Here is a 21,863-nt window from a genome sequence, read left to right as displayed (position 1 = left end):
GGAAGAGTGTGGGGGGGTGGAGCCCCCAACTATTATTACCTATTTTAAATATGTTAGGGCTTAAGCCCCTTAAATTTAAGGTCTATTTACGCCTATGGGAATACACTTTACAGCTTGTACCGTTGCAAGTAATTATTGTGACTGTCTGAATTCAATATTCATCAGTATGGCTATGAACCATTGGGCATTGATGTATTATAATTTATAAATTATAATAGGCCCATGCTGTGAACGCATAACTATTGTCTATTATACCTACGCATAACAATAAATAAAAATAATAATATTATAATATGGCAACATATGATCATATCGATGTACAGAAAATCTTCTCTATTCTCTACATCGTGGGCAGTGACATAGCACACAGACTTTTTAACGATTTCGTTTCTTGCAGCGACCTCTGGTCCGAATTTTGGGCAGCGAACAAGAGCAACGATTCTTTTGGTAGATAGCGTCCGCAGTCCCGTGCGGTTATCGATCCGCCACAATCGATTGGTCAGCTCCACTATCATTTTTCCCCACCGCTCACCGTACCATTGTTTATCAACACAAGTTTGAAATTCGATAACAGGGAACCCGGTAAAAATTAATCAATACGATATTGCGATGATAAGATTCGGGGTATCCGTCGTAAATCATTGCCGTTCACCGACGATAAATTTGGCCGATTGACTTGCTGCCGGCCGTGCAAGGAGTATGTCTTGACCGCCGTCCGTCACTATGTTGCCCGAGGTGGACGGTATTGAACAGTTGTACAGGCGATTTTTCCAGGAAGCCCAAGAACTACCCAAGTGAGTTCTCCAACTTGGCCACAACAATACGTCTTTTGCCGTTTGTCTTTTGGTAAATCATCATAATTAATAATTACCCACGATTTTTCTAGGAAACAACATGCTAAAAAAAACTGTCAAAAAGCTCAAAAAGGATCAAAACTGTACAAGGTAAGGCTATCAATGCTATTAATATGATTGTTGTTATTTAGTACTCAACTGATCAATTATGATTTGTTTAATTTTCACAGGATGGAGGGTGGACCATGTACGTATCGGGAAATGCTTCATCCTTTGCAGTACTATCGGCCGCTCGATATGCTGTGTTTGATAGACACGCTAAAAAATCTGACGAAGCATACTGGAACTCATCATCAGCTCCAATATGTATCAAAACTCTTAACCGAGTGCTACAATCTTCAAACAATGTTCAGGCTATTTCGTGTTCAGAAATTTTCATCCCTAAGGCTAGTAAAGAACATTTTAGGGAATGCATCTTAAAACTAATAACGGTTTTTATTTTTAGGTAGTAGGCATAGGCTTACGTAGTGTATTTGAACTAATTAAAGAAAGTAGAGTACCTTCACCAGACATATGTACTAAAGCTTTAATGGCTTTGTTAGATATCATTCAGTACCAATCTCCAGAAGCTTTAAAAGATGAACCATCAGAAGTTATAGGTAAGTGTATACCGATTAAGAAGCTTAATTGTATATGATTTTATATTTTTAATCACAAATCATTACAAATTGTATAGATCCATTATATGAACTTTTATTGGATATGGCAACTGGAAACTATGATAATGGGACTTATGATTTTAAAGCAGTTTCATGTTCTTGTCTTATAAGTTTAGTAATAGTTAGAGGAGATACTGGTAAAATATTAAACACTTTGACAACATTAATCATGTGCCCAAATAATGCATCTCCTAGAAAAATAATTGTAAGTAATTGTAAATTTATAATTTTATACATGGACATGATTATTAATATGATTTTTTTTTAGTTACCAAAAGTCTTAACCAGTCTGCAAAAATGTGTCCGTGTTCTTACTCATGGGGATTATGAAACTCCTGATTGGATGTCCAATGGAATTCCAAAATCATCTGAAATTATAACATTAAATTTGAACTATTTACAGAGTACTTATTAAACTTTAAATATAACATTAATAAAGCATTAATAAAATACAAAGTTCAGTTTCTACATTATATTTTTTTGTTTTATAAGATGTCAAAGGAATGGCATGCGATGGAGATTATTTTGTATACTTATTCAGATTACGGGTTTCATAAAATTGGTACTGGTTTTGGTGGCACAGTTAGTGGACATCCATATGTCAATGTAGCTCGTTCATCAAGTCTTACATTACATTCTAGTGACGTTTGTCTTGGATTTTATCAAGTTAGTACAAAATGTTTATTTAATTACATCAATATGTATTTTTATTTTTTGGACTTCTGTTTCTAGAAAATGTTATACTTAAGGGTTTATTATACAAACCAGACTTGCAGTCAAGAAATTGAATTTTTAGATAGAGAGACATTTAAAAAATTAGGACGAGTTCAGCTAGATACTTCAGTCACATTGGATACATCTTGTAAACCTGTATTCAATGATAAAGATAGATTATGTTTCCTTGATCAATCTGCAGTAAGTATTTTACTATAGTCCGACCCACGAGAGTCCATATGTCAGAACGCGTCCGTCGCTGCGCATCGGTTCCCCTTCCATACGCTGAATCTACCGATCGGAAACCGGCCGGCAACGATCGCCGACAGCCGTCGTTAGTCGTGTTTTTATGACCCGCTGTATTCACGTTGCCGAGTGGTGGGAACAGCACTATGGTGGGAGAAAATTCGGCCGGCAGCTGTCGCGACCGTCAATATAGATGCGCGGTTTACGTATGGACTCTCGTGGGCCGGAGTATAGCTTATAATACCTAAATATAATTAACATTTTTTCCCCTTGAATAGAACAATTATGTGATTAAGAGTATTGATCCTAGTACTGGGAAACTTGTTAATGAAGTTCCTCTTGTATTAAGCCGTCGTAATGTACGAATTTATGGCGTTTCTGAATTATGGGATTCTATTACAGCTGAAAGTGCTATTAACAGTGCTACTGATGAAGAAGTTTCTTCTGTTGCCACTTTAAAGGATTGTTTTATTATATCAGTTAAGTCTGGAAAAGTAAGTACAACATTTATGAATAAGAAGTTAAAATTCATATTTGTTCTTTATTTTTAAATAATTATTTGTTAGGCATTGCAATGGTTAAAGTCTAATGGACAAAGTACTATGAATTGTTATCGTTCTGTATGGTCAGAGTTAAGTTTACCTAATCCATGTAAAATCATCAAAGTAGCAGCTGGTCATGATGGCTTACACTGTGTGTTGCTTTGCGATACGGGATCAGCTTATTTCTTAGGAGTATCGCGACGTGGTGAAGATTGTGATAATGGAAGATACAGAAAGCAACCAAGAGTACTGAAGCCAAAAAGGATAACTAAAATAGATGGACAGTTTATCGTGGATGTAGCTTGTAATAATGGTACAACGGCATTAGTGACTAAAGATGGTCTTTTGTATATGTTTGGAAAAGATGATACTTATTGTGATATACATACTGGTAAATATTTATACTTACAATTTGAACACTTTTATTGATTTTTATAATTTGCAGGTCTTGTGAAAGATTTAAAGAATGCTAAAATTGTTCAGATAGCTTTAGGAAAAGCACATGCAATTGCATTGAGTGCTAAAGGACACATTTATAGTTTTGGAATTAATAACAAAGGTCAATGTGGACGTGATATATGTGTCCCTCAAACTAATAAAAACAGTAAAATATTATTTTTATTATTATTTTATTATTATTTTTCTTTCTTTATCAACTTTTATAATGACATAAATTAATATGTTGATATAGATTATCCCGAAATAGCCAATAATGAATCATTAAACCAAATTAGTTCTGTGGATGAACAGAGTATATTTGAGAATGACTGTGATGATAATAAACCTTGTGAAGATACTTGTAAACCAGGACAACATAACTGGAAACATGAAGTTTGCATGGTTTGTACTGTATGTGGTGAATGTACAGGGTATAGCTATAGTTGTCTTAGCAGCATACGATCCAATCGTAAATCCGGCCAGTAAGTTATTATTAAATCAAGTATTCTATGGGGTTTAGAAATAATTTACTAATTAGTGCTTTTGGTACTCATTACTAATCAATCATTAGTCATTATGAAACCTACGTACAAAGAATTGTCTTTCATAGAATGCTACATATTAAGACGAGACTATAATTGTATGAATTTTCATATTCATTCTCAGTGTATGCACAACTATGAGGGTTTGAAATGTGGGCTTTCAAATCATACTGACTTGATAAATGAAATTGTATTTTGCTTATTGATGTATATGTATGTTTATTTAAGGGTTAAGGCTTATTTTGTTGTTAAAGAATATAATTTTTATATTTTATACACTTAATAAAAAAAATGTTTATTCTTTCCTTGACCCTCTTTAAAATAAAAACGAAGTTTAGTATGTTTATCAATAATTGATTTAAAATAATCAGTAATCATGGAAATCTTTTTGTTAAGGGGCCTCACTACCACGTCTTTTTTTGTCAAAAACTACTGTCTCTAATTCCAACGATACGTGCTGACAATTATCACAATTTTTATTCTGAAAAAATATTTGGATTGTTCGTAATATATACAAGGGAATGGTCGAGCCTCATTTTTAATTTATGTAATTTAAAATGCAATTAAAATTGTAAAAAATTCAAAAAAATTCAGAATTTCCAACTTAAATATTTAATTGACTAAATACAATTTTAAAAATGTACCTCGGCCGATCACTCGTAGATGTTGTGCAAAAAAAGAATATTTTGTCAGAATGCAAATCGAGTTAATCGTTGCGACGTATTGTTGGAATTAGAATTGTATGTTCGAGTGAAAAATAAACATTTTTTCATGATCACAATACTACATAGTACATACTGACATGTGCATGCGAGTGCGTGTGAGAGTCCTTTGTACCGCTACAATTGACCCTCATGGACGCCTCACATACTAATAATCATTTACGACTAACTCATAGATCTCGGGTGGCGACAACAAGATTAGAAATTGCCTAAATGATTCTCCTTAAATCAATGCGATAGCGATGCCCCTTTATCCATATACATATATATTTTTTTTGTGTAACTTAGTTTTATGTTTACAACACTGTATTTATAACAAATATGCTGCTCAAAGAATAGAAAATAAATAATTAAATCGTTAAAACCATGATTTGAAACCACTGAACTTTATATGGTCAAATGAATATAAATATAATATGTATTCACATATTATATTTATATAATTAAAAAATAAAATTGTATGATTAAAATTCTAAACTTTTTTTAATGAATAATGTGAAGTCCAACATAAATCCGGCAAGTGCAATTTCTATTCTGACCCCGCTGTTCCAATTGCGTCCGTTGCGGCGAAATACAAGCTGTTTCGTTTCTTGACCCAAATTTACGTTGGGCACAGAGTAAAAATATGATTTATCTACTTAAAGAGATAATTTGATTATATAGTCTATTTAAGATATTCTGTATTAAATAATCTATAGCTTAGATTAAAAAAAAAAAAAAATTTATTAACTCTAAAAATTAGCCCAACTGAACTTTTTGAAGTTTTTTGTGCATTTAGGAGTGTATTTTTCCATTTCGATCATGCATGTTTTCATCATATTTGGCACCTTTTAAGTGCATATAATTCTGGTCTCTGATTATAGGTTACCATTTTCCATATTTTCCTGATACCAGAAGTCACTGTTTTTTGTTTAATTAAATGGTTTATAGTCTAGTTGTTTAATAGTCACTCTACTATTCATCCCACTTTAAAAAGAATTTAATATATTCTATCAATTTTTGTACAACATATAAATTAAAATGCACTGAATAAGTGTTCAATAACCATATTTTTTTCTACCTTGATAATAATTGGTGTCACATATCAGTTTTCTATATATTTTATTTTTAAATTGTTTAGGGAATGTGGTTGTGGTGAAGGAGATGCTGGATGCACTATATGTGGATGCTGTCGTATATGTGCTCGAGAAGTTGAAGATAATTCAGAATTAGCTTTGCTTGGACCAAATGGCGCTAGTGATATAGCAGGAATGATGCGACTTGATGTCATATTTGGAATTGGAGGTATATGAGGTTTAATTGATTTTCTTTGAGTTACATTTATAATTTTGTCATTAACTTATAATTTTTGATCAAAGATAAAGCAAAAACATCTCAAGAAGCAAGGCTTGAAGATCATTTAAAAAAGCGATTGAATAAACGTGAACAACGACAAAAATTTAATTCAGTACAAGCAGATTCTTCTAGGGATGCAGATATTGATAGTAGTGTACAAACTGCTAATAATACAAATATTCATTTTCAAACTCATAACAGTATAATAGCTCGAAGTTTCGTTGGTATATACTTAAATATTAAATATATCTTAAATCTTTAGTTTTTGTAAAAACATAGTGCAAAGTATTATCAATGATATTAATACATTTTTAATTCATTAGATGATGCAGTTAATAATCCAGGGAGTGATATAGAAAGGGATACTGCTAGAATGACTATTTTACCACCTGCCCGAATATTTTTACCCACAGACTGCCCGGTTATTCAAATTAGTTGTGGCTTACATCATACAGGTAATGCGTTAAGATAAAATGCATTATATTCATTAATTCAAAATTTCTTTATGTTTTTATAGTATTGTTACTGAGCAATGGGAAAGTGATAACATTTGGTAGTAACTCTAATGGCCAACTCGGATGTAGCTTATCACTCAGTAGAAAAGGCCCAACTGTATTAAAAATACCTCGTTTAAAACATCCTATTATTAGCGTGTCAGCCGGTAGCAATCATACTGCATTGGTATCAAAAGATGGTAAACTTTATACTTTTGGAAGTTATTTGGTAAACAATTAATACTACATTTATTTATTTAATATTATGCTGTTTATTATAATACAATTTTTGTAATGTAATACAGAAAAGTCAACTTGGTCGTGATAGTGGATGCAATCATGTGCCATTGAGTGTAGAAGACATAAATCCACCTCACACCAGAAGAGCAAGAGTAGTTATGTGTTGCGGTAATCAAACAATTGTAAAAGTTGATGAGGCGTTAATAAATAGTAAAATTTTATCTATTGCTGCCAACAATGATACTATTTGTAAGTATTTAAAAATTTAATGATTTTGATTTAAACACTAACCATTAATTTTATCGCATGCTACGTAATCATTTATTTTTATTTAATATTTCAATTGTGTTTCCAATAATCAGTGGTGATGACTTCAAATAAATGCTTAGCTATTAACAAACAAGACGGCACTTGTAATAGTTATTCAGGGAATAATCAGATACAATTTGACGAAAAACATACTGGAATGTGGTGCTTTGACTTGTTATATAATAACTTATGGCAGTAAGATATTTAATAATAAACTTTTACAAAACAGTGATTCACCAAGCATATTCACACCCATTTTTTCCTTTAATTATACATTTATTTTAATTCTGATTTTTGGAATTTTTTATACTATTTAATATTTATAATAATATTATAATTCTTGAGAGGTGGCGTACTATTTAATGAGTGTGTACTAACTTCTGTTTTTCAAATGAGAACCCCTTTCTTAATCTTAATATATTTAATTCTAAATTCGAAATGTGTAGTTTTTTAATTATTAAAATATTTATACTAATGATAAAATGGATTTCAAAATTATAAAATATAATTAATATTGGATCTAGTATTTATTATACTTTTACCATTTTTACAAATTATAAATGTTTATGAATTAATATGGATTTTTATGAATTACTAACATTTTTAAACCACCATAGCCCCATAACTTCCAAAGTCCAAACCCATTATCATGGATTATTATTTATTATCCTTAGTACATAAAGTTAAAATAACTCCAAACTAGGTACTCGTGTGAATTTTGATATGTTAACATTTTTAGAAAAATTATTTGTTAAATAAATTGTATTATAAAAAAGGGTTCTCATTAAAAAAAAATAGAAGTTTGTTTCTCCACAGGACACTCCTTCAGTAGTACATAAATCTCAAGAATTGAAAATATGGTCTTTAGTATAATTCAAAATTCTAAAAATCAGTTTTTATAACTGCATTAATGAATAAAAAAAAAAATCATGAGCATGCTTGGCAAATCACCATGCATGTACTCAAAAGTTATAAGTAGAATACAGATTTATATGCTCTAAAAATTATTAAAATAAGTCATATAACATTCAGAAAAAAATGGAAGTTATGCAAACATGCAATGAATATTAATAATAATAAATAATAAATAATGTTAAAGAATTTTAAATTTTAAAAAATAAAAAAAATGGCAGAAATAATAAATATTATGTAACATTAATTGGCTTAAATAAACACTTTTTAACATGTTAAATAACGATATTATAATTATTAACATAAATGCTTTTTATTCTTAATCTTCAAATTAACTATTAAATTGCTTTGACATTTGTCTGTTAATAAATATATGTAATATCTTCCATACCTACATACAATGAAATTAACTCATTTATTTGTATTATTCAGCTCTTACCTGTTTTCTTTTGTTGATCTAACTGATTTTGTTTCAAAAACTATGTTTTTCATTTATTTTATGTTACAAAATATTATTTTCCATATGAAAAAAATGTCTTGTTTTGTTTCTTCACATATGAAATTAATTAATGTATTTTAAAACTAAAAACTACTAACTTTTGTCTTATGACATATTTGTTTTAGAAAAATTATAATTGAATACTAATTTAATGGTGCAATATTATTTTTATAGAAAAGTTTCTCAGAATTATGCAATAAATATGAAAAATAGTATTTGTTAATGGCTTGATTAATGTGACAGATAAAGATTACTAACAAAAATCTTAAAATATAAAAAGGAAAATAATATGCAATCTGTGATCTAGTTATAAGCTGGAGCTATCAATATTAACATTTATACAATATTTATTTGTTTTATTTATTAATTTCAGTATTAGTGATATAAGTGAAAAAGTTGTGGTTACGTGCTACAATGTGAATAGTGCTTGTAGAAGACATAATGATACTGGCTCCTTGTTGAATTATGAATTAGCATTACCACCTACTGCTGGGATTTCAGTATCTCGAATTCAAGTTTTAGTCAATTTACTGACTTGTATGGACATTTTAGCCCAAAATTCATCATTGTTTCCTATTGGTATAGCATCATCTCATAGTAATATACCAGTTGCATCAAATACGGTAGAGCCAAAAAAAGAATTTTTACACATCAACCGATTTGCAAGTATGTGTAATACTTGCTAATTTGATTTAAAATATTATTATTAAATTTTAAAATAATATATATTTTTAGGTTTAGGCGGTGGTTGGGGGTATTCTGGTCACTCAGTTGAGGCTATTCGGTTCTCTGTTGATTGTAACATTGCATTAGTTGGTTTTGGTTTATTTGGAGGAAGAGGAGAGTATACAGTTAAACTTAAGGTAATATAGATTCATTAATAATTGTTATAAGTAATACAATTATGACAACATTTTTAATTTAATATTTGTATTGAAACCTATTATCATAAGATTATGTTCTTTTGACTTTCTAATATCGCTATTTTAGAAGCTTAATTAAAATATATATTCTTTTTCATATTATTAAATAATATAAAAATATCTTATATTTATAATTTATTCTGTATGATAAAATATTTTGTGTAAAATGAAAATTGCCACACTAATTCAATATATTTTTGTGTAGATTTATGACATCGGTATGGAAGGTGGTGAGCGAGAAACCGATGGTGAATTGTTAGCAGAAACTGATGAACTTACTTATGAATGTGCTCCTAGACAAAAAAATCCAGTTTTACTTGATGACCCTATTACTCTTTTTGTAATATTATTAATTTATCTAAATTAATAATATTTTATAATTGTATTTTTGTATTTATTCAGGCAAATCGATGGTATGTGGCATGTGCTAGAATAACTGGTCCATCAAGTGATTGTGGTTCTAGTGGAATGTGTAGTGTTACGAGTGATGAACAGTAATACAGTTGTATTTATGTTATTTAATTGTCATTGTTATAATAATTTGTAATTTTATTTATTAGAATTACATTTACATTCAAATCGTCTCGAAGATCAAATAATGGCACAGACATAAATGCTGGACAGATACCTGAAATATTATACAGAACTGTTATTCCTGATTCACTATCAATATCAACTATACATACATCAAATAGTGATATTCATATATTAAGTGATGCTTTTTCACACTCAGTTAATAAGGTATTGAATTAAAATCGATTTTGAGTGATAAATGCTTGTTTTAGATCTTTATTAATTATTATTGTTTATTTGCTTTACAGTGTTTTGTTTGCTTTTTGGTTTACTATTGTTTTGTATTATACTGTCTTAATGTAAAAGTTTGTGTGTATATAATATTATATTCTGTGTTTTTATCCCCCGAGAAAATAAAGGAAAAATTGTACCATATATAATAAAACGCTAGTGAAAATATTTGGTGAAAAATTAAAGTCTATAGTCATTCCTTTCTGACAAAAAAAAAAAGAAAAGATTTTTCGAAAACTGGTGTTGCTCAGATATTCTTGTTTTCCCGACCATTAAGAAAAGTATTGGTTATTTCCTTTATTTTACCCTCCAAAGTACCACCTAGTTTAAAATGTGCTACCAGAATTGATGCTCAATGTTAAAGATTGAAGCAAATTTGATGACAAAAAAAACATCATGGCATTGTAAAGCAACCTATCCGCCCTAAATCTGAAGAATGGATTTTTTTGTATTTTTTGCTTTTGAAAAATATTCACTCTACTCACTATGCACTCACTCGCAGTCACCAGTAATTTGGACTAACTAGAAATTGAAAAAGTATTAAGGGACTTGCACGTGACTTTTTTTGCTCAAAAACATGCCTTACAGGAAAAACTCTTACCCCTCGTAAAGTGATCCGATAGAATATGTATATATTTTTTTTTTTGGAAAGAGGAACACTTCTCACAGGGTGCATTGGACTTGGATTTTCAAAATTTCATTAATTACGATTTTGAATATGACCGATTTTCACAAACTTTTGTTATTTTTACTATGTTTGTTTTAGCAACGAAACTCAAACTTGAAATCCAATGCCCCCTGTAGGAAATTATCCTGTTTCTAACGAAAAAAAATCAAATCAGATCAGATCATTCTACAATAAGTGAATTTTTCCTGTAAAGCGTGTTTTGAGCAAAAAGTCATGCTTTTTATTTTTGGTTGGTGATGCCATTGACGTCATGCGTATGCATCGCGTGCTGCATAAAACTCACACTCACGATTCATGACTAAATAAAGTTTAGTTAAAGTTAGTTTATTTAGTCATGCTCACACTAATCATCATTGACGACTAATGTTAAATGATAAGGGCGGTGGTAATGAAATTGCATATTGCCTAATTTATATTGGCCCTTATTAAAGACACACGAGGAGGCCCTTTAAAAATTAAACACTATCCAACAACAAAAATCTAATTTAATATTTATTATTTAATATTTATTAATATTGTTAATGTAAAATGCAAATATAATGAAAACCATAATAAATTGTAAAATAGCCAATAGGTATTGAATAATTTATAGATATTATAATTTTTGTCTCGAAATATTTTTTGTCACCCATTATGATGGTACATTGGTATGCGAGTTCATATAGGTTGGGCACTGGTCCAATAAACTGAGATACGTTTTTAGTTTTAAAGTTAACAATTATTCAATAAATGAGTAATATGCACTAATATCCCTTCAAAATTATTATAATAATATGTATTGTGCAGGGGCCATTGTCTCGGTGGATAACTATATCATAATATTAACTAGTATTGGCGATATAACCTATATTTATTTTTCTTAATTATTAACTTAGCCTTGACTCGATAGTTGCCTACCATGTTAGTTGAACGATAACAAGAAATTAGATTATCAGAATGAGCATTTCGCACTGTAAGTACCTACAATAGTGTAATAAGTAATAACTAAAAATTGATGATCAAGTTTTGAAGTCTTTTGTATCATAAATCACTGATGAATAAAAAATTATTTAATTTAATGTTTGAAATGTTGGTATAATTCTAATGCATTTCTAATTCTCTAATCACCCATGTTATAATTGTGTTATTTTGAGATGATACACTAATGCAACGGTATTTTTAAACATACGTGCACAAACATAATGCACAACATTAGGTACAGTATAATAACTCAATATAATACACTAGTGCACGAATTTAATTAATTAATTTCCTTTAATTGTATACTATACTATATTATATAGTTTAACGTATTTAACTTTGACAGTACGACATAATACACTAGTGTATTGGAAAGAATGCTATTTTTACTATGAGAATATATTTTGTAAAACTCAAGATCGTTAATTTTTGAGTTACAACACTAAAGTAAAGACTAACTTAAATTTTTATAGTAAAATAATATATATTTTTGAAGCAACTAAAGGTACACCACTTCGATTTCAACATACCTTATAAAAGTTGTATCGCTGAAACAGACTTTCGTATTTTTGTCCATCCCACATGTATCATGCAAGGAGTGTAGTACTTACTGTAGTCACTAAGGGGTAGGGGTTCAGTCTCCCTTATATTTTCTTATATGTATCTTCTAACAACTGACAAAGGTATATGCAAATATTGGAGTTTTGTAAGTTACCCTTATTTAATGTCTCGATAGTATCCCAAGAAAAAACATCATATTTTTGAAATAGCCTGAATGCGCCCCAGGTCATTCAAGTTACCCAGGGTACACCACGAGTTGGTTATTATTATTTATTTTATTATTTTGGCTTATATATTTTGAATTTGGGTGGGTAAACTAATTTTTTGTTATATATATTTAGTATCTATAATTCAACTTAAAATTTTTGAAAATTAAAAACACATGTAACTACTTGTTTACACGCATTGACCTAAATATTGACACGTCGTAGTCGTGCTCTGTTAGGTTATCGAAGTTAAAATAAAAAGTAGTTTCCACTTTGCCATTGACATAGTCGTCGTTAAAAAAATTACGTATTTAATATTGTAGTACTGTATTAGTCAATCATCGATTCTGTCTTTTAAAAGTTTTGGCAGAAAAACCGATGGACGCACTCGGGCATTGGCGCAAAAGGGGGTGGCTTGGGGGGACTTAGTCCCCCCAGTTCAAAATCTAGTTATTAGTACTAATTTTTATATACTGTGGTATTAAGCAATATGGCATATGGTGAGGGGGCTTGAGTGCCCCCAAAAAATTTAGTCGATTTGCGCCTATGCACTCGGGCTTTGGGAAAGGTAAATATTAAAAACGGGACGCACTCTAGACATCCCTTAAAGTTTTAACCATAATTTAAAATTATAGATTGCATTACAAAATTATCAGCCATTATAGTTATATAGTAAATATATAGTTACGGCGTTTAGTGTTTATTATTATTGCGTTGACACTGGAAATCACTTGTCTGTATCGGCAGCCACCCGTTTATGTTTGTTTTGTTTTATTTATTAAAATCATTGTTAAATAAAATGGTTTAAATATATTTGTTGATTGTTCTGCTTAGTTATTAGGCTTTGTCATCTTACCCAACGAATTATTGGACGATTTGGCGGAGATAACGAGAAAAATAGACCTCGTTCATAAATACATTTATCATAATTTATTTCTAAAAACAATAACATATATTTTTATTTGCGGTTTTTTTTTAATAACCTTATCGCAATTTTTAACTCCCCCCTCTTTGCCAACATACATCATAATATTCATATATACGTTACAAATATGTATGGCCGTATGTATCACACGTTCTTCTGGGCGTTTATATCGACGACGTTTCATAAAGAACGATTACTAAGAACCTAATACAGGTATATGCATATTAATGCATATTATGTGGCGTACATCTTTTCTCGTCATGGCCGATTGATTGGAGTTTTTTGTCGCCAATTCCCTGTTAACTTAGGTACACGTCCTAACCTACCAGGTATCGAATATGTTAGCCGTCAAACGTGTTTATTTAACTACCTACACTGGCAAAAAAAAACGGACCGACTATATAGATGTACATTTAATTGCCTATACACAGCGCCATATTATACTTAAGAAAGTTATAACAAAGGTAACTAAATAAGTAACAAAATTATTATGGATGTAATATTCCAAACAATTTTCTCTCAAATTAGTTTTAGAGCAAAATATATTATAAATAAAATACTCTTATAACGTCCGTATGCTTTTATCGTTTTGTTGACTTAAAATGTAGGTCGATGTATTTTTGATAAGTTTTGTAGAATTGTAGATTGTGTAATGTGTTGAATGTTGTGTAAATTGTGTTGGATTTGTAAGTCTCAGGGCTAAAAGTTATTGTACCTACATTAAATGTAATTAATTTGTGGTGTTGCATTGTCGAACAGATCAGCTGTTCGGCAATTTTAAATACGAGTGTGTAAATACCCATCTACTGTTTACGTTTTGACTGTACCTACATTTTTGTTCCCTAGGAATGTTTTAATGCTTTGATAACGTTACTTCGATGGTCATGGACAACAATCAATAAAAATATATCAGATATGTGTCTTCCATACTCGCAGAAAAACTTTTACATGGATTTATCGAAAAAAGATACATCGTCCATTTGTGAACTCAAACGATTGATGTTTATAAGTAAATCGTGTTTCCATTTACTTCGGTCTTATATTCACGAGATATATCCAGACCAAGGTGCTGATGATCAATATACAAAAAATATTGTAGTGTAAAAAGTAATCAATGAGTATAATATTTTACATGTATTTCAGTTGACAAAATTAAGCTACCCGAAACTGAAGCTCTCGCCAGTTGTGTTGTTGAAGTTCGACAACTTTTGCAAAAAATATTATCAGATATTCGTCCACACGAAGTCTTAAAAAATGTTGATAGGATATTCATTGACAATAAAGGTAATATAATTTGCACTACCTAGCTAGTTTTAGATTTTGAAAATTTCGGAATGCACTTGGCATTGTTGAAAGTGTGAGACCAAAAAGTGATAATTTGTATCATATTGATAATTTATCTTGAAACAGAAGTTAATTAGTAACAAAATGGAATGACGTTATTTTATATTTCATTTTTTAGGGTCTTTTCACTAGTATGGTTAATTATATTTTAAAGTTAAACGATTCAATGTCACTTCTACGTTGTTTCAAAAACATGACGTAGGAAATTTATCCTTATCAAAATAAGTGAACAGGAAAAGTTAATTAAACGTAAAGAATGAGATACTAAAATTAAACGAATAAAAATTATATTTTAATGATATTATAACTTATAAATTACGTGATGAAAAAAAAAATCAACTGCCAAATTAATAACCAAGAATCAGATAATATTGCCATAAATCAACTAAAAATGATAACATTTAAATTGTATTTGTTTATAATACAAAAAAAAAAGATTGAATTAGTTTTTAAAAATATATAAAAGTAGTTAATTTATAAACGTAAAGAAAAGTTCAAAACGATTGATAATACTTTGTTCAATGTTAATCCTTATACATTGATTAAATACTAATTTTAAACTAATATTAAACTAATATTAACCTAATTTAAATTCATTAGAAACGTTGTTTAATGTTTATAGTTTATCCACATAAAATGTGAAAAGGTATAAATAGGGTAATAAATTGTATTTGGCGGTGTAAATATAGTGCCTATAATGTAACAAGGGAGGGCTCATTTAAAAAAATTATTGCACAATGGTAAATTGGACTATTATAACTTATAACTTATAAGTATAATAATTTGATCGACTCAATAATTATTAAATAATTTATACATTACAATTCAGTATGCTATATAAAATATTTTATATAATATTTTGTGTCATACAATTATAATAATGAAACATGTCTACTAAATTTGAAATTTAAGTTAAGATAGGTTTAAAAACAATTTGGTTAGAAAAAATAATGAATTGTAAAAAAATCAGGAATCTGCTTATCTGTATAGGTATTGAGTGTACTTCGTCATTAAGTAGATCTCTGCAGTAATTATAATACATAGGTACGTTTTATTTCAATGATAAATCATTGTATACGATGAAAATTCCTAGCGAATTAATCAGCATACATTTCTAAGGATATTATTTTATTTTTCTGTCTGTCATTACCCTTTGGGGCAGTAAAACTGCTTCGATTTTCTTCAACAGTATCTTGTTTTATGGAAAAGATGATCTAGTTGGTGCATTGAGGAGGTTGAAATTTAAGATTCTCAGTAGTTTTCAAAAGCGACGGGAAAAACAAACAAAAAATTAGGGGAAAACAGGAATTTTTACGATTTTGGTTTTGGGTGTAATTCTATAATAAATTATCGTCGATACATAGTCACAATTTTTTATAAGCATTTAAAATTCAAATCTTGATATGATAGTAAAAATCACGAAAATGTGCAAATTATTTTTAGTCAATACATGAAAAATGTGGAATCTAAGATTTATAATGTAATACAAGATTCCTCATAAGTTTGTCTACCTTTATCAAAAAAAAAAAATGTCAACAAGAAAGTCAAATTAAATTTGTATGAGTGAATGAAATTCATATTTCTACAACGTTGGATATCCACTGGATTTATCATTTAGCCTTTTTTTATTTTGTTGGAATTCAAAAACGAATAACTGTAGATACATGTAAATTTCCCCGAATATTAATATTTAAAAATATTTGTGGGCTAGTTTTGAGCTGTTTACGGAGAAATTCAAATTTCAATTTTTTAGTTTTTTTTCTATAAATATCAATAAAAATGTATTTGTTTTTTCAAAAAGTATGAAAAATTAATACTCGGCTCCTGATATACTGTTACAATAGTAGATGAAAAATATTAATAATACATAGGCGCGTTTTTTTATAAGCATTTTAGTTTGAGTTATGACAAAATTTATCAAATTAGAAATGTAATAATTATTTTGTTGTTGAAAATGTATGACATTTTCAACGTTTATAGCTAAGGATTGAAAATTTAAAACAAGGTTCCGTGTAAATAAGTTATAATTTATAAATTACTTTATACACAATGATAACATCAAAATATATACTTAGTAATATCGTACGCTGACAAACCATCTTCGCTCACAATCGTTTTTCTTGTATTATAATGATATATCATTGAATTCAAATTTAACACCATCCATTACAGTGGTACTTATAACCTACTGTACAGCAGAGCGACATCCACTTGCCCACCTTTTTTTAATTTATAATACAGTATGTTAAGCTCATTTTTGCCCAAAAAAATATAGCATTTGTTATATAGTTATAAATTGTTATTATAATATTATTTTATATAATATTACTATTTACCATCTGTAATCCTGTTATTAACTTATAAGTCAATACCGACGTACCGTAGAATGGCGTGAATAAGTTCCGGATATAAATATTAAATAGCTTAAAATCAATCTAAATATTACAAACATTGAATTGAGTATTGTAATAAATATTAATAATACATATTACCTTACTGCCGTTCTAAGAAAAAACGCCGTAAATCGAAAAATATATAGTAAAAAAATATAGTATAATACTACCTGAATAATAATGTTTAAATTACAACAAAATAACTAAAATCTCAATTTTTTGTTATATTATCTGATTACATCAATACTGAAGGTTAATGTCTATGAAACTGGCGCATTTGTATTTTTAGGAATTTAGTATCTCGTATTAAATTTTTAATTCTTAAAAATGTAAATCTAAAATGTTATACATTTTTAACCACAACATATTATTTTGCTGACTTTTGTGTTTTTGAAGATTTTAGCAACATTAGAAATTTAAACTTAAAATTTTAATATTTAAAAAATATAGTTTTTGGGCCCCTTTCTTAACTGTAGTGGTTACTGAGTGCCAATGAATTGGACGGGTTGCACCTAGTATATGTAATATGGATAGTATGCATTATACTCATAGGCATTTATGGCGCATTACGGACATGTTCATTATAAGCCATAATAATCTATAAACTTATAAATCTTAGTCCTATAAATATTGTAGATTGTTTTTTAACCTAGTTAAATAATATTATCTAATATAACGGAAATTCAATCATTTTTATTGGATACAATTTTTTATATACTTAACAGATAAAACAAGATTTATAAAAGTACCTGTACCTACATAAAAAAAGTATGTAGCTGACAAAGGAATATTGAGATTTTTTATGTTAAGTTTTAATTATATGTTATAATTAATCTTGTATTAAAATGTCAAACAAAAATGACCTTTATAAAGTGCTTACCATCTGTGTCTACTTTCCAATCAATAAAAGGGTTATTTGAAACTTTTTAAGTACCTACCTCTACTCCAAAAAATATTAAACGAAAAAATAAATAATTATAATTTAATAATCCTTATAGTTATGGCTCAGAATCTAAAAATAAAATATACAGAACATTATATTTACTTAATTTTTTTTTAAATTTTATTTTAACAGGTAGTGAAGTAGTGAAAATTATGAAGTGTATTAAATGGTTAAATCAAATATTGAATGAATGTCATATGACATTTGTGTCATGTTACCATGCGTTTTACCCAACGCCTCATTTGAAATTATATTCACTATGGGAACTATTGATGGACAAAAAAAATGTAAGTTGTTTATAATAGAACTGTTGTCTACATTATGTATTGTTTTAATTTTGTTATAATTTCGTTAGACTGATCATAAGAATAAGCTACTCACTGCGGTTGTGTCTGCATTGTGTAACACTACATATAGACTTCGTGAACTTATGCCAATATTAAAACCAACTAAACTTGATAAAATCTGGATCATTAGATCAAGATCACCAGTATTATTATCCATTATTAGTCACGCAACCACATCAGCAGCTCATATAGTTTAAAAGTGAACCAAATTGGGAAGTATTACTCACACATCTTTTAGACATAATAGCGTTACCAGTACGAAATGTAATACTGAACAGCAAAAAACCTGATAATGATTTGAAATCACTTTCTACTAATTGCTCGCATCTTGTCGCGAGGGTTGTAGCTGAACTATCGTCACAAGCTACTTTATCTGAAGTAATATAACGTACATACTTAGTTGTTAAATTTTAAGCATTAAAATTTTCTTTTTTCTCAGGATGGAACAGAAATAGTTAATGAAAGAGAAATTTTGCTAACCACTCCATCTAGATTTGCTAAAATCAATCAAACCAAAACATGGAACGCCGGTAATGGTTCTCCTGATGCAATTTGCTTCTGGGTAGATCGTGCAGGTATTGCTATTGCCGGTTGTGGGGTATTTGCAGGAATTGGAAATTACGAATATGAACTTGAACTGTTGGCTGAGGTTATAAATAATTTACTTAAAAAATATTTTTTTATTTTACGATCAAAATATTATATGTACTTAAATATTATAATTTTTATAGAAAAAACAGTTAGAATTTGATGAACCTCATGGTAATCGTTGGAAGAGTTTAATAGTAACTAGAGGGTCATTTGGGCCAGATGATAGTGCAATGAATTACGTTGCGGATCTAAAATTTGATCACCCAATACGAATTAAGGTAAAAAGGAAAATTTCATATTCGTAATAATTAAATGCACTAATTTATACATTGGTTTATTTACAATTATTAGGAAAGAGTTAAGTATGCAATCCGTCTAAGAAATTATGGTGGCCGAACAAATAACGGTGATATGGGGTTAAGTTGTGTAAAAGGACACGACAATACACTTTTTTCATTTAATACATGCTCGTTAAGCTTAAATGGAACCACCCAATCTCGTGGTCAAATACCCTATATACTTTATTATAGGTAACATGAATATGATGTATAATTTTAAATTGTTTTCTAATTTTGAATTACCTTTTGTTAGTAACAGTCATGATAAGAATTGCGATTTTGAACGTAAAGTGTGTAATAAACTCAAAGCTCGTGAGAGTACTTTATCATTGTTGAAAACAGTTGTAGAAAAGTCAATGGAGTTGATAAATATGAGCATTGAAAAATTAAAAAAAGATCCACTTGTGTATAAATATTTAGGAGAATCGGCTATTGTGAATGTATTACTTCCGTTGGTGTTGGCGCATATTGGCCCGTTGACATCTTTTTCCAAAGACGCGAAGGTATAATAATCTTTAATAATTATTTATGTGGTGTGATGTTAAAAGCTGTGGAGTAATATTATTTAACGTTATTTGCATGCATTATCCGTTTTTAGAGCGCTATTCATGTGTTGGAGCTCATAAACAAGTTGCTACCGGCTGTGACGTCCATTAATTTGTACTCCGCTAACAAATTAGACGTAATGCATAAAGACCTGAGTGATAAATTGGATGGGTCAAAACAGTTCGGAAAGTTCAAATCCTCCAAAACTGAAATCAGAGACTCCAAATGCACAACAACGTCCCATCATTATGCGTGGGTTGAAAGCGATCATCCATATACAGCTGCGACCGTGTCTAATTACAAGTACTTACCTAATTAATTTATTATCATTGTTGTTATTTAGTTATTATTTACTGTTAAATTCATCTTAAATTACTTTGGTGTGTTTTTTGTTGTTAGAGTTAAATTCCCAAAAGAAGTCAAATGGCTGTGTCTAGAGTTTGACCCTCGAAGTTGTACTGCACAGACTGAAGATTCATTGCAACTTTACATACCAAATTATCGAGATTATAGTGATGATGATAACAAACACGTAGTTACTACTCCTTACATACCGGTTTTAAAAAAATTTAGTAATGATCCAATGGAGTGGCCGTTCGCTGCTGTTATGTTGCCCGGTATATCTTATATTTAGATTTAAAATTTGTTAAGCACGAAAAAATTTCGTTTTATCAATATATTAACATATAGGTAACGAAGTCGTGTTTTCACTGGAAACTGCGTCTGATTATCTTAAGAACGACAGGATTTCTCGGTATGGCTTTCGTTGTCTAGTAATTGGGTACGAAGTAGAAGAGCTAAGTAAATATCAAGCTCTAGGCTATGGTCTCGTTCATTTGGAAACCGAACTTTCGTTCCTTGGAGGGATGTGCGTCTCAACACTCTTAAAATGTGATATAATTTTACCCAACGGTAATTATACACCCTTGAAAATTTTGAAATTTAAAAAAAAAATTAATATATTTACCAAATTGTATTCGCAGACGATTTTACGCATGGCTTGGAACAAGGTTCAGTATCAGCTGCTGATCAGGTGTATGCTAAACACTCGGTATTATTGAAAAAAGGATTTGCGTTGGCGCCATTTCTCAACATTCAGCAGGTCATGGACGGGGTTTTGCCATTGAGGTGAGTGTTTAGAATAATATTACATTAGTCCTGCATGCACGTGGACTATAATCCGTTATTTCATTAGTGAATGAAACGTAATTTATCATTATAATATATAAATACTCCTCGGGGAGAATTTAATAGAGAATAGGATAACGAGAATACCCGGAGACCAGTGTTTTTGTTATAAACGCAGTGTTTTGTTATAGTTTTAAGTTTAAATGTAGGTATAGAAACTAAAGTAACTTTGAAGTACTAGGTACTTATATATTCAAACAAAATTGATTTACTTCGACTTCGAGTAACATTTAGATGTGTAATTAACTAAAATAAAATTATTCAGAGTATTTCATTAATTTTTTTCCTTAAGAAGATTATTCGACTTTTGTTAAATATTCTACAATTGTTCTTTGCAATACATAAATTGAATAAAAATGAATTGTTCTTCAGGATTTTATTTTTAAAATACTAAATTAGCTAAAGTAATATATAACAGTAATGCGTGAATGATATTGGCGGATAAGCATCAATTAAATCATAAATTGAAATAGTATTAAAAAAACTTATTTTATCTATAAATAATCCCATTATATTTTTTCAATAACAATTAGCATTTATCTATTCTGTGACCGTAGAAAATCCTTCAAAACATAAACCTACATTACTGGTATACAATCA

The 21,863-nt window shown here is 29.4% G+C and overlaps 1 protein-coding gene across 1 annotated transcript; it reads left to right on the top strand.

Annotated features, from left to right (window-relative positions):
- Positions 1 to 1,790: 1,790 nt before the first annotated feature.
- Positions 1,791 to 21,506, top strand: LOC115033055 (E3 ubiquitin-protein ligase MYCBP2-like). Its single transcript, XM_029488410.1, has 31 exons — positions 1,791 to 1,917; positions 2,006 to 2,179; positions 2,246 to 2,428; positions 2,752 to 2,967; positions 3,040 to 3,406; positions 3,461 to 3,619; positions 3,707 to 3,935; positions 5,838 to 6,001; positions 6,076 to 6,276; positions 6,376 to 6,507; positions 6,570 to 6,775; positions 6,852 to 7,035; positions 7,149 to 7,290; positions 8,880 to 9,172; positions 9,242 to 9,369; positions 9,635 to 9,769; positions 9,832 to 9,923; positions 9,990 to 10,170; positions 14,420 to 14,639; positions 14,717 to 14,857; positions 18,386 to 18,540; positions 18,609 to 18,743; positions 18,793 to 18,978; positions 19,040 to 19,249; positions 19,332 to 19,469; positions 19,543 to 19,721; positions 19,783 to 20,032; positions 20,128 to 20,378; positions 20,475 to 20,692; positions 20,766 to 20,987; positions 21,059 to 21,506. Exons 2-31 carry the CDS (start codon positions 2,006 to 2,008, stop codon positions 21,205 to 21,207), a joined length of 5,640 nt encoding a protein of 1,879 aa, XP_029344270.1. The 5' UTR covers positions 1,791 to 1,917; the 3' UTR covers positions 21,208 to 21,506.
- Positions 21,507 to 21,863: the final 357 nt, after the last annotated feature.

The sequence above is a fragment of the Acyrthosiphon pisum genome, chromosome A1 (assembly GCF_005508785.2).
Source record: "Acyrthosiphon pisum isolate AL4f chromosome A1, pea_aphid_22Mar2018_4r6ur, whole genome shotgun sequence".
NCBI classification, from domain to species: Eukaryota; Metazoa; Arthropoda; class Insecta; order Hemiptera; family Aphididae; genus Acyrthosiphon; species Acyrthosiphon pisum.
The sequence above is the reverse complement of the archived record's forward strand: the minus strand, read 5'-3'. Positions and strand labels throughout refer to the sequence as shown.